The sequence below is a fragment of the Cuculus canorus genome, unplaced genomic scaffold (genome assembly GCF_017976375.1).
Source record: "Cuculus canorus isolate bCucCan1 unplaced genomic scaffold, bCucCan1.pri scaffold_116_arrow_ctg1, whole genome shotgun sequence".
NCBI lineage: Eukaryota > Metazoa > Chordata > Aves > Cuculiformes > Cuculidae > Cuculus > Cuculus canorus.
In genome coordinates, this window is record NW_026527761.1 from 1 (window position 1) to 13,732 (window position 13,732).

Consider the following 13,732-nt stretch of genomic DNA (forward strand, 5'->3'; position numbering starts at 1 on the left):
GAAGGGGAAGGGGAAGGTTGGATAGGGGTAGGGGATATATTACTGATCGTGGAGGCAGGATGTCATCTCTTGGGAAGAGACTTCCAGACCCAGTTGGGGATCGGGGTGGTGCCCACGGGAAGGAGAAATGCACCGGGGAGGGAAAGCTCTTGGGCGTTCCAGCTGGAGCTCAGAGAACAGGTGGATGTGTTGGAAAACTCTAGTTTGTCTTACTAAAATGTAGTCGAATAACTAATAGTTCTAACAATTCTATTAAATATAGTTAAAAACTAACTACTCCGTTGAAATTTCGCTTGCTCCAGGGTATAGTCTCCAGGTATATATTTGGGAAGGAATGCTGAAAACTCTTACTGAGCCAGAAGAAATCTTATCTATGTTAACAGAACATAGAGTTGGTATCTTTATCTAATGCAAGCAGTAAACTTGCAAAGAGATAACAGTTTGCATAAAAATGTAAAGAATGCTGAAAATGTTGCAAGACCTGATGTGGCAATCACCGAAATGAATATGTATTAGAGTAGGTTGCATCCCTTTTGAATATGTAACAGATTGAGCAACACTTTAAGGATAAATGGCGAACGCGATGTGACGGTCTTTGGAACCAGATTTGGGTGTGCATACCCCTGGTTCCCGGGGCCTCGAAATAAAGCACCACATATAACCTTCTTCGTATGGTTATGTGTTTGTCTCTACGCTAACAGATGCTCGATATTCCCGGGAGAAACCTTGGACGGGAGGTCCCGCTGGGGGGGGCCGAGGGCAGTGTGGGGCTTGTAGTTGTCCCACTCACGGGCACCGAAGTGCGCCGATTTAAAAAGGAACTGAGGAGACTGTTAGAGGACCCACTAGGAGTTGGCCTGTCCGGAATGTCTCTCTTGGGTGAGGGCAGCTTGTCTGTGGTGTGGGGTGCAGCGGAGGGGCACTGCTCCCCAGTGGGCGCCGCTCCCGCACCAAAATGTAGCAGTTTTCGGGGATGGATGAAAGGGGAGGGGAGCCTGGAGCAGGTGCGCCTCTGGCTGCCGCGACTCAGCCTCAGCCACCGCCCAGCGCTGCTTCCTTGCTTTGCAAAATTGAATACCTTATAATGATGTTTTCATAACAAACTTTTGCTTGGTTGGATAAAAGATTTTGCATTGTCTGTTTATGACATCAGGAATCTGCCTTTTGAGAAGAATGCCCGAACAGAGATCCTCAGATCTCCTGCATGAGTACCTGACATGAAACCTAAGCACCATCTGAAATGGGATGGTTGTCTCAAGTGCTTTAAAAGTCCTTATTTTCCTGGTTCTAATACGTTTCCCTGTAGTCGTGTCCCTGTTTTTGTCACCGAGAACCTAACCTGTCCAGACATGAGGTTTCCTCTCTTGTTTCTTTGGCAGGAGTGAATAAAGCCGGGCTGGCGTGAGGGTATAAAATGTCCTTGAGGCCTCTGCTATGTGCAGCCAAATTGCTTGGGAAGCTTGTGTGTAGGACGTGCGGATGTCACCCGTGTCTCATCTGTGGGTGGGCTTGGTCCCACACTCAGCTGATGGCGTGGACAGCCCCCTGCTTGATTTGCAGCCAGGTCCCATCTCAGCTGCTCCTGGCTCCATGAGGTGGTGGAACCTGCAGCAGAGCAGTCTCGCCCAGACCAGCCAGCTGCTTGCTGCAGTACGCAATCCTTATTTTCCAGGCACAACCATCCACTGCTGTGAAGGCAGAAGGTGCTGCAGAGACTCAGAGCCTGATGAGGATCAAGGAATGGAGGTAGTTTGTGGAGTCAGAGCCCTTCAGTGTGGGAATAGAGGAGGTAAGTGGAAATCAGCCTCACTTCTGCATTTCCAGTATGACCACCAGCTGTACAGCCCTGTCCCGCTGGTGGCCCTCTGTGCTCCTCCCAGAGCGGCTTCGTGCCCCTCCAAGCATGTCACACAGCACTGCTGAAGCAACTGGTCATTGGAGGGGCCGTGTGGATCGTATCGCGGGGCTGACCAAGGACGTTAGCTGCGTAGCAGATATGGAGGACATTATTCATCTCATCTCTAATCAGGTGGTTGATAGGAAATTTCTGCAGTAGATTTTGCTGTAGCATCTTGAGAGGGAAAAGCCTGCAAGTCAGAGAGAGAGCGAGAATCGTCAGGAGTCGGATGAGGTGGGCTGGAGTCCACAACTCCGCTCCAATGGCTCTCACCTCCAGGTCTTGTGTTTCTCTAGAGGCAGTCAAGGGTGTTTTTAAGGGCAAGTTCTGCAGCAGAGAGAATTTATTGCTGCCAGGAGATCTCCGAAATTACTTTAATGTAGTGTGTAATTAATGCATGAATTGGTGAACATGAGAGAACATTTTTCGTGTAGTTTCTCCACAGGAAGGTGTAACAAGTGGAAGATGACTTGAGGATGGTTTTGCCTGTGTTTAAGGAAGAGACCCCTCCAGCGACATCTGTCCTTCGCTCCAGGTCATGGCTGCCGTTCTGCGTCGAGTTTGATGCTTGACATCTTGATCTCTCCTCTCCTGTCTTCAGGTTTTTGACATCCTGCCACTGTACAGTGTGCTGCAGCCGAGTGAGAGCCAGCGGGTCACGTTCCCCCTCTTTGGCCACGCAGACATTGTCGCCCACGTCATGGCACTGTGCAGGGTGGAGGGAGGCCCAACCTACGAGATTGCGCTGATCAGGGATGCTTCGCTTATCAACTGCCTCTTGGACGTCACAGAGATTGACTATGGGCTGCAGGTACCACACACTTGTCTTGGCAGAGGTCTTTGAAACCATCACCAGTGGGTCTAGGGCTCTCTCCCCTCCCAGCTACTCTGTTGGCTATATGGCTTGGAAGTACAACGTTTGAGTGATATGTCCTGTATCCAAGCTGGTTTTTAGTGTCCATCCCCACCCCCCTCTTCAAGGTAACTAACACTGACTCTTTGGGCAGGCAGGATCCCAGCGCCCATCTCCAGAGGAATGCGTTCCCAAGATGTGCTCCTAAAGCCTGAGGTTCAAAGAGATGCTTTTTTCCAATGCTTTAATTGATCAATGATATAATCCAGGGAGGAAGTTGACTTGGGCTTCGCGGTTGCTGTAGCTGGAAAGAACATCCCTAATTCCCACTTTACTAATTTTCTGTTAAAAACCCCACCAATGTTTCTGGCTGCTGGCCCCATACGTGTAGTGCTGCCTCTCCTCTTGCTGTCACTGCAAGCTTGGCAAATATTGTATGTGGCTGCCTTTTCTGTAATGCCTTAATGCCATCTCCTTTGTTTCAGCTGCTAGAGCACACTTCAAAGTGCAGAGAACTTGTATCCTCTTGGGTTTCGTTATCCCTGATCTTCAGGGGTTGGTTTTGCCCCTCTGCATGCTGCCATAAAGATCTGTTCCTGTGTAGGGCGATGAGGCACCTACAGCTGTGGGTTCCCGAGGTTAACCTGGGAGACCTGAGCACCCCCATCTCCTCTGCCCCTGCTTCTCTTCTGCGTAGTGTTCATTCGCTCTCATCCCAGTGAGAGCAGAAGGAATTTCCCAGCATCAGACCTGTGTCTGTAACTCCCCGCTCCTCTGTGCTCTCTTCAGCTGTTTAACAAGGTTGCGGAAGCAGAGGTCACCCTGCGGAACAGTGGGAAGGTGGGATTCACCTACGCTGTGTTAAACCCCAGCGTGGCCACTGCAGGCTGCCCACAGCCCCGTGAGCCCCTGGTCCTCCCCAGTACGGTGAGTGCGGAGGATGCACAAGAGGTTAACCACGGCCCCATGTTCGGCTGCCCAGGATAGGCTGTAGGAACAAAAGAGGGGAAAATAAACAGAAAAAGAAAATGAAAAAAACGCAAACCGAGAAATATTGGGAGAGGGAAGGCTGTAAGCTATCGCTGCTGGGGGCAGAGGGGACCAAGTTAGCGCAGTCCTAACAGACTCTCTAAGTGGCCTGAACCATAGAATCATAGAATCACCAGGTTGGAAAAGACCTCTTGGATCATCAAGTCCAACCATTCCTATCTGCCACTAAACCATGTCCCTGAGCACCTCGTCTACCTGTCTTTTAAATACCTCCAGGGATGGGGACTCCACCACCTCCCTGGGCAGCCTGTTCCAGAGCCCAGTGACCATTTCTGTGAAAAATGTCTTCCTGATATCCAGTCTGACCCACCCCTGGTGGAGCTTGAGGCCATTCCCCCTTGTCCTGTCCTTTGTCCCCTGGGAGAAAAGGCCAGCACCCTCCTCTCTCCAACCTCCTTTCAGGCAGTTGTAGAGAGCCATAAGGTCTCCCCTCAGCCTCCTCTTCTCCAGGCTAAACAACCCCAGGTCTCTCAGCCGCTCCTCATAGCTGCTCTCTTCAGTCTCTGGATCCTGACTCCAGCATCATCTTTCCCTCTCCCTCGAGGCATCTAAAAAAAAAAAGAGAGGCGTCTAAAAAAAAAAGACAGGCTACTTCGTTTTTTAGTTTCTGTGTTTTCAGGTATCTCCTTCAGTTCCTCGGCATCCAGAGGAGCACAAAATCCCATGAGCAAGCAGTTCAGGTTTAATTAGAAGGTTTTCAGCTATCCCTGATGTCTGCCTGTGGTCTGCTTGGTGTTGTGCACTCTGATTTATCGAGTGCTACAACACTGCAGCTGTTTGATACCAATCTATGCAGAACTAGTTTTGCAAGCGCTCTCTAATTTAGAGAAGCCATCCAGGAAGCCCAGAGCAGTGCATAAACAAGAAGAAACAGCTTCTGCTTTGCTTAGCTTTGAAGCCACTGACCCGCTGTCATTGCGGCAGGGGCAGCAGGAGTCACGTTGCAGCTGGCTGTGCAGGCATGTAGAAGTTCAAAACTGACCTTCAGCTACTACAGGCTCTCCACCTTGGACTACACGCTGCTTGCTTGTCTCCTCTGACCAGCTTCACTGCTTTTGATGAGACTACAAAAGCCAATAAGGCTTCAAGAAACTGCTGTATGGGAGTGAAAAACATCTTGTGCCGTTCTACCCAAGAGAGGATAAAAACCGCAGACAGATGATCTGGGTTCACTTTCTGGCTTTGGTATTGTTGAAGCAGCTGCCTCCACTCAGGGTCCTGTTCTCTCATCTGTCCATGAGACTGTTTCCCTGTTCCCCCAAGGGATGCTGTGGTTTCTAACCATGAAAAGCATCTGATATATCAAGAAAAAAGACTTCTAGAAGGGTACAAACTAATAGAAACAGTAAATAGAGACGAGAAATTGAAAATGCATCAGGAAGGGAAGTTCAGGTTGTTTTCTCTCCTCTTCTGTTTCTGTAGCAACCCAGTGATGTCGTGACTCTTCAGTACAAGCCTCTTTCTCTAAAAAACATCTGCCCCCTGCCACTCAGCGTTTTCTTGGCCTTAGAGGAACCTTTCTTAATCTGCCACGCAGACGGCAGCCCCTCCCTGCAGATGTTCAGGTGAGCAGCCATAGAGCTTCCTGCTGGTGGGGACTGAAGAGGAGGAGCGTGGTGGTGCATTTGTGTTGGGAGGCCCTCCAGGAGAGAATGTTACTCTTCGGAGTCCACAGTAGAGTGGCCTGGACTAAATCACAGAATCATAGAATGGTTTGGGTCAGAAGGGACCTTACATCCCAACCAGTTCCACCCCTCTGCCATGGCAGGGACACTTTCCTCTGGATCAGGTGGTGTAGAGCCTCATACAACCTGGTCTTGGACACTAGATTTGAAGCTGCTGAAGGAAACATAAGATCATCTGAACTGGGGAAACACACCTTGGCTCTAAGACATGAAGAGAAGGGAGCAGGCTGCTGGGTCTGGGCAAGCCATGTGGTAAAGGTGTCTCTTGGAAGCTGTCCTAGTGCTCCAGCAGCCGTCTTGAGGTAACCGCAAGAGCTGCTTGGTGTCTTTGAGGGCAGGTCTTCCTTCGGGAAGGCTGAGGAGCCTGACACCTGCCCTGTTGTTAGTGGAAGGTGTTGGGGACAGTCTCTACTAAACGCGTGTTGTTGTAGGAACAGCCGTCACTTCTGTGCTGTGCCCGTCACTGGCCCCAGCAAGAGCGAGGATGCAGTGCCGCTGGGCTCGTGTTGAGCGTGAGGGTAAAGGAGTTCCTGTGGAGTCAGGGCGAAAGGCTCTGGGTTGCCAGGGTGCCAGTTTCGTTATGCGTTTAGCCCACAGCTCTTGTAGGCCCAGAATTCAGTAGAACAAGATTTCTTTCCCTCTTGTACTGATGAAGAGCACAGAGATATTAGCCTAAGATGGTCTCAGAGATGAGTGTGCTTGCAGGCAGGCACACACTGTAAAGGAAATGAAGGATGAACTGAGAAGCCCACATGGAGGGCGAGCTTTGAGCATTTGCACGTTTTATGCTATTACACATTGTGGCTTCATCATACAGTGGTTAAAACTCTTCATGTCCTTGCAGCCTGTGAAGCTGGAGGCAGGGGAGGAATGTCACCTCTCCATCAGATTTAATCCTGCTTGTGAGGAGGGTTTGACTAGCAGGGAGGTAGAGAAGGTTCTGAAGATACAGTTTCTTGGGCACCCTCATGAGGAGCAGGTCTCTGTTCGGAGAGAAGTCTACTTTCCGAGTCTCTGTATCCAGACCACAGCCCTGGACTTTGGCTGCATCTTGAATGACACTGAAGCAGTGCGTTATACTGAGATGAGCAACTGCAGCCCAATTCCTGTGCGGTACCGCTGGTTGTTCCTGACAGACGGCCCGGCGAGCCAGACGAGGTATGTATGTGCACCTTTGCTCTTTCCTTGAAGTTCCTCTTCCTGATGTCCTGCTTGTTCTTTGCAAAGGCCAAGGCTGCTTTCCTGGGATCTGACAAATTCTTTCAGCTTTTGCTTGTGGAAAGATTGCCTCCCAGCTGTGGTCAGTGTAAATGCTTAGGGAGCAGGTCATCTCCACCAGTTTCATGCTGGGAAGGAGGCTTTCCACATAGCCCAGAAGCTAGAATCCCACTTTACCTCTGGTGCTTTAAAGCCACGTTTAGGCACCTGGACAAGCAGATCTATAGTGACCTCTTCTCCTTCCCTGCCAACCCGTTGGTTGTCATCTCATCCTAAAAACCTACTTGGGCACTGCCACTTGTATGATGTGCTGCTGTCCCAGTGTCTTGCTGCTGTTTTGCTGTAGCCTCAGTACCGGTTCCCCTGGGAAGGGAAGCTGGTGGGGAAAGCTGCTTTCTCAGACCTTTGTAGCCTGAGGTAAACAGCCCCTTGGTGGAGGGAGTTTCCACCTGTGAAACTGCGCCACTGTTCATCCATCCCTGTGCAGGAAAGGTCGCCCAGGCAAAGCCCTGTTCCTGCATGTGGCTGCAGGAAGGACAAGTCAGGTGGGACCTCCTGGGGGGCAGAGCAGAGCCTCTAAATCCAGAAATGAAAACCAGCCTTAAATAAAGCTACAAAGCTGAAGAGAAATATGCATTTGGGATCATATCATTACAGGCACCAAATTGCCAGCTGGGAATGAGGCATCCAGATTGCTCCAACAAGTCTGCCTTGTTTGACTCTGGGGGTACCCTTGTAAGTGGGGACGGTGACAGTAGGTGTGGTTTGAGTGTGTCTTCCATGTGGCTTTAGAAACACCAATAGACTTACTATGAGCACTGCTGCAGTTAAAAGCACAGAACGAAGTCAGAGTCCCATGGGGCTGTTTGTAAATGTTAAGCTCCATGCTTTTTACTGGCAGACGTTGGTCAAAGTATAAACTCAGCTCTGTTGGCAAAACGAGCTGCTGAGCTGCTCTGCTGAATCATTTGCCAAATTGGTCTTCAGACAGTTTGGGTTTTGAGACCTCTGGGGAGGTTATCACGCCATCAGTAAGTGCCACGTAAGTTATAACCTCGTTGCAGCAGAGCTGCTGCCCTTTTAGCATGAAGTGCTGTTGGAGCTGTTGTTTAGCAGCCAGGGAACAGCTGCAGCACAGCAGGGAGCTGGATCTTATCGTGATCTGCGGTGTATTGGTTAAAAGTGACCAAAGCTTCCTTCCCCAGAGTACGGGTCGCCGCTGCTTTGGCACTTACCAGGGGCTGATGGGCTGTCTCTGCCTGGAGCTGCCTGACGCGTCTTTCTGTGTTGCTGGTGGCCTGGCGTGTGTGAGGGTGTCCCCCGCTGGGCTCTGCAGGTGCCCTTGAGTGGTGCTGGGCTCTCTCTGGCCAGGGCACAGCTGCTCGGCCTCCATGGTGGCTCCTGCCTGATGGCGCTTAGAGAAAGCAACCATCACTGCCACTTGCTTGTGCTGACCTGCAGCTGTGGGGAACTGTCAGGGGAAACATTCAGGATAACCATCCAGCACAGCTGCAGAATTCCTTCCCAAAGGCCCTCCCGGTGGGGAAGGCAAGGTCCACGGATGTGGGTGCTTTCAGGAGGATACTTTCCGGTGGGTCTGTAGTCGCTCATCTGTCTGGATCTGCCTCTGATGTCTCAGTCTCACCATCTTGCACAAGTTGTGTCTCTTTTCCTTTCCTGCTGTGCTTTTTACCTCCCGGTAAGGTGTCCACCCCTCTGTCCTCTTCTGTTTCTGGTTGCAATCAGTTGCCAGATTCCTGCACCACCACTATAGCGGCATTGTCCTTGGGCAGGAGCCCCAGGCGTTGACGTGCTCCATCCTGGTTTTGGAGCTGCTGGCTCAGACCCACTGCTGAGCTGCAGTGACACCCAGGAGCGACATCCTGCTGCGGAGCAGCTCGTGCGAGCTTCTCTCCCTCCCGCTGCAGGTCTGTGATCAAAGTTAATTTGTTTTCCAGATTCAGCCCTCCTGCAAGTCAGTGTTTCATCACACCGCAACCACCACAGGAGAACATAGCCCAGTCGGAAGGCTCAGCATCTGCAGAGAGCAGCTCCAGGGAGGAGGCTGCAGAGGAGCCAGCCAAAGGCCTGGGAGCAGCAGGAGATGCTCTCCAAAAGCCAGCAGATGCCAACGACTTTGAGTTTATGGTTGCAGAACAGGGAAGGTTTCCTGTGCAGGCAAATCTTATTACAAGTTCCTGAAGCACTTTCAAGCTTGGCCTGTACATCAGGCTTAGCTGTTTCATTTGAGACCAGTGGAGGGCCAGGGGACTTATCTAGGATGGCTTGTTGTAGCAGAGGAACTGTGACCAGTATCCATTTTAAAGAGATTTTATTTTATTGTCCCATGGGTAGCTGGGAAAACCTTGGACCTACAGTCCCTGTGACTTACCAAAGTCTTATTACCAGGTGGCCAGGACTTTGGTTTCAGAGGCTTGGGTTGAGTTTTTAGAGCAGTGAATGAAGACAAATCCACTTTATTTGTTTCTTCCATCTGCTTAGAAATTTATCCAGGCTGTGGTTTAAGGATTGTCCTTACTTGTCCTTTCAGAACTGAGCTGCCTGAGTACGTCCTGGACTTTGGCCATGTCATTCATGGTAGTATCCACACTCACGTTGTGAAGATCATCAACACGGGGCGGTTTCCTGTGTCCTTCTGCACTGGCAGAAGGGTCCTGCGTAGCACAGGTAATCACTACTGGTGCGATTTCACATGGGCTTGAAGGAGCTGTCTCTGACAGATTAGCTTAAGCCACTGGACATGGGGAGCTTTTTGAGCGCTTGTTTGTCCATCTTTGTCCTTCTTGAGACCCTCTGCTTGGTGCTTTAGAAACAGAGTTCTCCTGGGCAGCGGTGCCCAAAGACCTGGCCTGCCTTCACTGTAGGGCCCAGATGGGGCGACTGCCTTGGTCAGCTCTCAGCATCTTCTCTTTGCTCCAGTGAGCAGCATCTGCATTTCCTTGTGGATTCTCTGGGCTTGTGCTGCAAACAGATGGACCCGTAGTGGTTGGGGAGTGCTTTGTTCCAAGTTGATAATGTCATGGCCCTTGTGTTTAGCCTTTATTGAGAAAACAGCCCGTGAGGTCCTCTGTTGTGCTGAACAAGGCTTCTGAAACAGGCCTCAAGGTGAGGCTGCAGTACAACCAAACCCACTGTGTCTGAAGGGTGGTCAGGTGTCTCCTCTAAGTTGTTTTCGGGGTAGCATACGGCGTGGGGGAAGTTCAGCTGGAAGTTCTCCTTTGGAGAGTTCTCTGCACCCTCCCCTGGGATGACTGATGAAGAAATGACTGAAGCCTCTCAGCTGATAGGTGTCCTTTTTAGCAGGATTCTACCTGTGAAAACCCTTTTCCCTTGTGTTGTGACAGGGAAGAAAGAGTAGTGGGCTGCTCCACGGGTGCAAAGGGGTCCTTCAGAGCTGCCAGCCAGGACGCCCTTGAGCTTAACATGCTTGTGACATGTTGCTATCGATTTGTGTGTCTCAGCTGCTTTTATTTTCCTCTGTTCAAGGTTTCCGTGTGGAGCCGGACCACGTGAAGGACCTGCCGTGCTGTGAGACTGAGTCATTCACAGTGCACTTTGACTTAGAAAGTGCCAACCTGCCACTGGGAGAGGTGGACGTGCTCCTGCCCATCAAGGTACCACCTGTTTCCTCACCTCTCTGTGCCCGCACCCCTTCTCAGGGCAGGTGGCAGGTCGGGGACAGCAGTAGGTGTCACCTGGACGCTTTTTCCTTCACTGGGTAGCAGAAGGCCCCACGTATCACGTCCACCTCCATGCCAACGTGACTGTGCCATCCCTCTGCCTCTCCAAGGACAGACTGGACTTCTCTGCCGTCCAGTGTGGGCAGTGCCGGGAAGAAACTGTCCAGTTCCACAATCAGCTGCAGGTTCCCTGTAAATGGTTCTTCACCATCAATGAGCCTGTTGAGAAGGTAAAGCACAGACAACATGTAACACATGACTTCTTGGTTGCGTTTTCTATGGCTCTTTTGCCTTTTCTGGACAGGTTCGCGCTCTCCTGGGTTGGAAACTGGTTGGTGGCCGGGCCCAGAGAGTGGTGGTAAATGGAGTTAATTCCAGCTGGAGGCCAGTTACAAGTGGGGTTCCCCAGGGCTCGGTACTGGGTCCAGCCCTGTTCAATGTCTTTATCAATGACCTGGATGAAGGCATTGATTGCACCCTTAGCAGGTTTGCAGATGACACTAAGCTGGGTGGAAGTGTGGATCTGATCAAGAGTAGGGAGGCTCCAAAGGGATCTGAACAGTCTGGACCGCTGGGCTGAGACCAATGGCATGAGGTTTAACAAGGCTAAATGCCGGGTCCTGCACTTGAGGCACAACAACCCTGTGCAGTGCTGCAGACTGGGGGAAGAGTGGCTGGAGAGCTGCACGGAAGAGAAGGACCTGGGGGTAATGGTTGACAGACGACTGAACATGAGCCAGCAGTGTGGCCAGGTGGCCAAGAAGGCCAGCGGCATCTTGGCTTGTATCAGAAACGGTGTGACCAGCAGGTCCAGGGAGGTTATTCTCCCTCTGTACTCAGCACTGGTGAAACCACACCTTGAATACTGTGTTCTTTTCTGGGCCCCTCACCACAAGAAGGATGTTGAGGCTCTGGAGCATTTCCAGAGAAGAGCAACGAAGCTGGTGAGGGGGCTGGAGAACAAGTCTTACGAGGAGTGGCTGAGAGAGCTGGGGGTGTTTAGACTTGAGAAGAGGAGGCTGAGGGGAGACCTTATTACTCTCTACAACTACCTGAAAGGAGGTTGTGGAGAGGAGGGAGCTGTCTTCTTCTCCCAAGTGTCAGAGGACAGGACAAGAGGGAATGGCCTGAAGCTCCGTCAGGGGAGGTTCAGGTTGGATATCAGAAAAAAATTCTTCACAGTAAGAGTCATTAGGCACTGGAACAGGCTGCCCAGGGAGGTGGTCGAGTCGCCTTCCCTGGAGGTGTTTAGGAACGGGTGGATGAAGTGCTTAGGGACATGGTTTAGGAAGTGTTAGGAATGGTTGGACTCGATGATCCAATGGGTCCTTTCCAACCTTGTGATTCTGTGATTCTGTGTACTTTACTATGCCACTAAGGGATGCAAGGGAGGAGCTGCTTCTGGAGGGCCGTGCTGCCTGTGCCGGGTGGCTGGGGATGTGTGCTGCATCCCTGCCAAGGCACAGGGCTGTGAGCAGCGGGATGGAAGGCGCCTGCCTCCTCCCCAAAGCACAGGGCCATCCTCACACTGGCTGAGCCGTCCGTCCTCTCCACAGGTCGAGGTGCAGATGTGTCCTTCCAGCAGGAGGTCAGTGTGGAGGCCGAGCACAGCCTGAAAGTGAGCCACTCCATCTCCAAACGCAAAGGCAGCCTGCGGCCCATCAGATCCCATGTCCAGGTGAGCACCACAGTAGGCAGGAGGAAGAGGGGAGGCCACACATCCCAGTCGCACACAAACAGCATCAAACAGATCCAGCAGGTGAAGCGCGACTGGCACTGCTCAGTGCACAGGACCTTTCTGTTGATTTTGAGAATCATAGAATCTTAGAATGGTTTGTGTTATAAGGGACTGTTAAAGGTCATCTGATCCAACCCTCTGCAGTGAGCAGGGACATCTTCAACTCGATCAGGCTGCTCAGAACCCCATCCAGCCTGACCTTGAATGATTCCAGGGATGGGACATCTACCTCCTTTCTGGGCACCCTGTTCCAGTGTTTCACCACCCTCAGTATACAAAATGTCTTTTTTGTATCTGGTCTGAATCTCCTGTGTTTATGTTTAAGACATTATCCCTTGTCCTGCCCTTGCAGCCCTTATTAGAAGTGAAGGGGCTGCTTACAGTGGAGGCTCCACGTCAGCCTGGTGCAGCCTATGCCCTACAGAGAGCCAAATTAAAAAGATCAAATTAAAAGATCAAATGTGGTTTACCATACAGGATTTAAAGGATGCCTTCTTCTGCCTCGTATTGGGTGAAGAAAGCAAAAAAAGTGATTTGCCTTTGAATGGGAAAACCCTGAAACTGGTAGAAAAACACAACTAACCTGAACAGCATTGCCTCAGGGTATTAAGAACAGTCCAACTATTTTTGGGAAGCAGCTGTCTTGAGACCTGGAGCCCTGGGACTGGCACCCTGCTGCAGGATGTGGGTGATGTCCTGATAGTTACGCAAACTAAGGAGGACTGTGTGCAACGGACTGTAAGTCTGTTGAGTTCTTGGGACCGAGTGGGTATCGGATCTCCCAGCAGAAGGCCCAGCCTATGCAACGACAAATTACTTTGGATTTGAGATTTCCAGAGGCCAGAGAGAGCTCTGGACAGCCTGGAAGGAAGCTATTTGCTGCTCACCCGTGCCGGGGATGGTAAAGGAGCTCAGAATCTTTCTGGGAATGGCAGGTTGGTGTCATTTATGGATATTTAACTATGAACTCTTAGTGAAACCATTGTATGAACTATTGAAAGAATATCCAATGGGATCATGAAAACTGGCAGACCAGGGAGGCCAGATGGGCACGTAAATAATTAAAGAAGGAATTGATGAAGGTCCTAGCTTCAGGTCTCCCCGACGTTTTCAAATTCTGGTTATTTTCACCACTAATATTGTGAATCCAGCAGCTTTCCTTAGTGGAGTCACTTTGGAACCAGTAATACGTGACTGACTGAAAACAATGGGGACAGTATACTCCAGCCATCAAGATCGAGGAGAAGAACTGCTTATGGATGCAGAAGGTTCCTGGTACACCAATGGAAGCAGCTATGTGAAGCAAGGACATTGCAAGACTGGGTATGCTGTGACCCCATCAGAGAAGTGATAGAGGCCAAAGCATTACCCCCAGGAGCATCAGCCCAGAAAGCTGTAATGATCACCCGCGCTCGAGCATTGGAACGGACTCCTTCCCACCCAAGGAAGACACGTTAAACATCCAGCAGAAATCGTAAGACTGCTGGAAGCTGTAAATCTTCCAGAAGAAGTGACTATCATGCAGTACAAAGGTCACCAGAGAGATAATACTGACCAGGAAATTGGTAACAAATTGGCAGGAAATTTTGA

At 50.8% G+C, this 13,732-nt stretch overlaps 2 protein-coding genes across 3 annotated transcripts; both read left to right on the plus strand.

Annotated features, from left to right (window-relative positions):
• The first annotated feature begins 1,035 nt into the window (after nucleotides 1–1,035).
• LOC128850609 (hydrocephalus-inducing protein homolog) lies at nucleotides 1,036–11,989 on the plus strand. 2 transcript variants are annotated; one of them, XM_054055577.1, is made up of 7 exons: nucleotides 1,036–1,789; nucleotides 2,499–2,708; nucleotides 5,223–5,365; nucleotides 9,255–9,391; nucleotides 10,211–10,338; nucleotides 10,447–10,634; nucleotides 11,961–11,989. In XM_054055577.1, exons 2-6 carry the CDS (start codon nucleotides 2,598–2,600, stop codon nucleotides 10,486–10,488), a joined length of 561 nt encoding a protein of 186 aa, XP_053911552.1. In that variant the 5' UTR covers nucleotides 1,036–1,789; nucleotides 2,499–2,597; the 3' UTR covers nucleotides 10,489–10,634; nucleotides 11,961–11,989. The 2 variants fall into 2 exon arrangements, with proteins under 2 accessions (XP_053911552.1, XP_053911553.1); XM_054055578.1 differs by having other exon boundaries at nucleotides 1,037–1,789; nucleotides 10,450–10,634.
• Nucleotides 5,406–9,258, plus strand: LOC128850608 (hydrocephalus-inducing protein homolog). The gene is made up of 2 exons (XM_054055576.1): nucleotides 5,406–6,643; nucleotides 8,662–9,258. Exons 1-2 carry the CDS (start codon nucleotides 6,213–6,215, stop codon nucleotides 8,903–8,905), a joined length of 675 nt encoding a protein of 224 aa, XP_053911551.1. The 5' UTR covers nucleotides 5,406–6,212; the 3' UTR covers nucleotides 8,906–9,258.
• Nucleotides 11,990–13,732: the final 1,743 nt, after the last annotated feature.

Excerpts from the sequence above, each read along its gene's own strand:
- LOC128850609 (XM_054055577.1), top strand. The coding sequence starts at position 2,598 with ATGGCACTGTGCAGGGTGGAGGGAGGCCCAACCTACGAGATTGCGCTG. Across the intron at positions 9,392-10,210 it reads AAGGGTCCTGCGTAGCACAG|GTTTCCGTGTGGAGCCGGAC; the intron begins GTAATCACTACT and ends CCTCTGTTCAAG. Across the intron at positions 10,339-10,446 it reads ACGTGCTCCTGCCCATCAAG|CAGAAGGCCCCACGTATCAC; the intron begins GTACCACCTGTT and ends TTCACTGGGTAG.
- LOC128850608 (XM_054055576.1), top strand. The coding sequence starts at position 6,213 with ATGAAGGATGAACTGAGAAGCCCACATGGAGGGCGAGCTTTGAGCATT. Across the intron at positions 6,644-8,661 it reads GGCCCGGCGAGCCAGACGAG|ATTCAGCCCTCCTGCAAGTC; the intron begins GTATGTATGTGC and ends TTTGTTTTCCAG.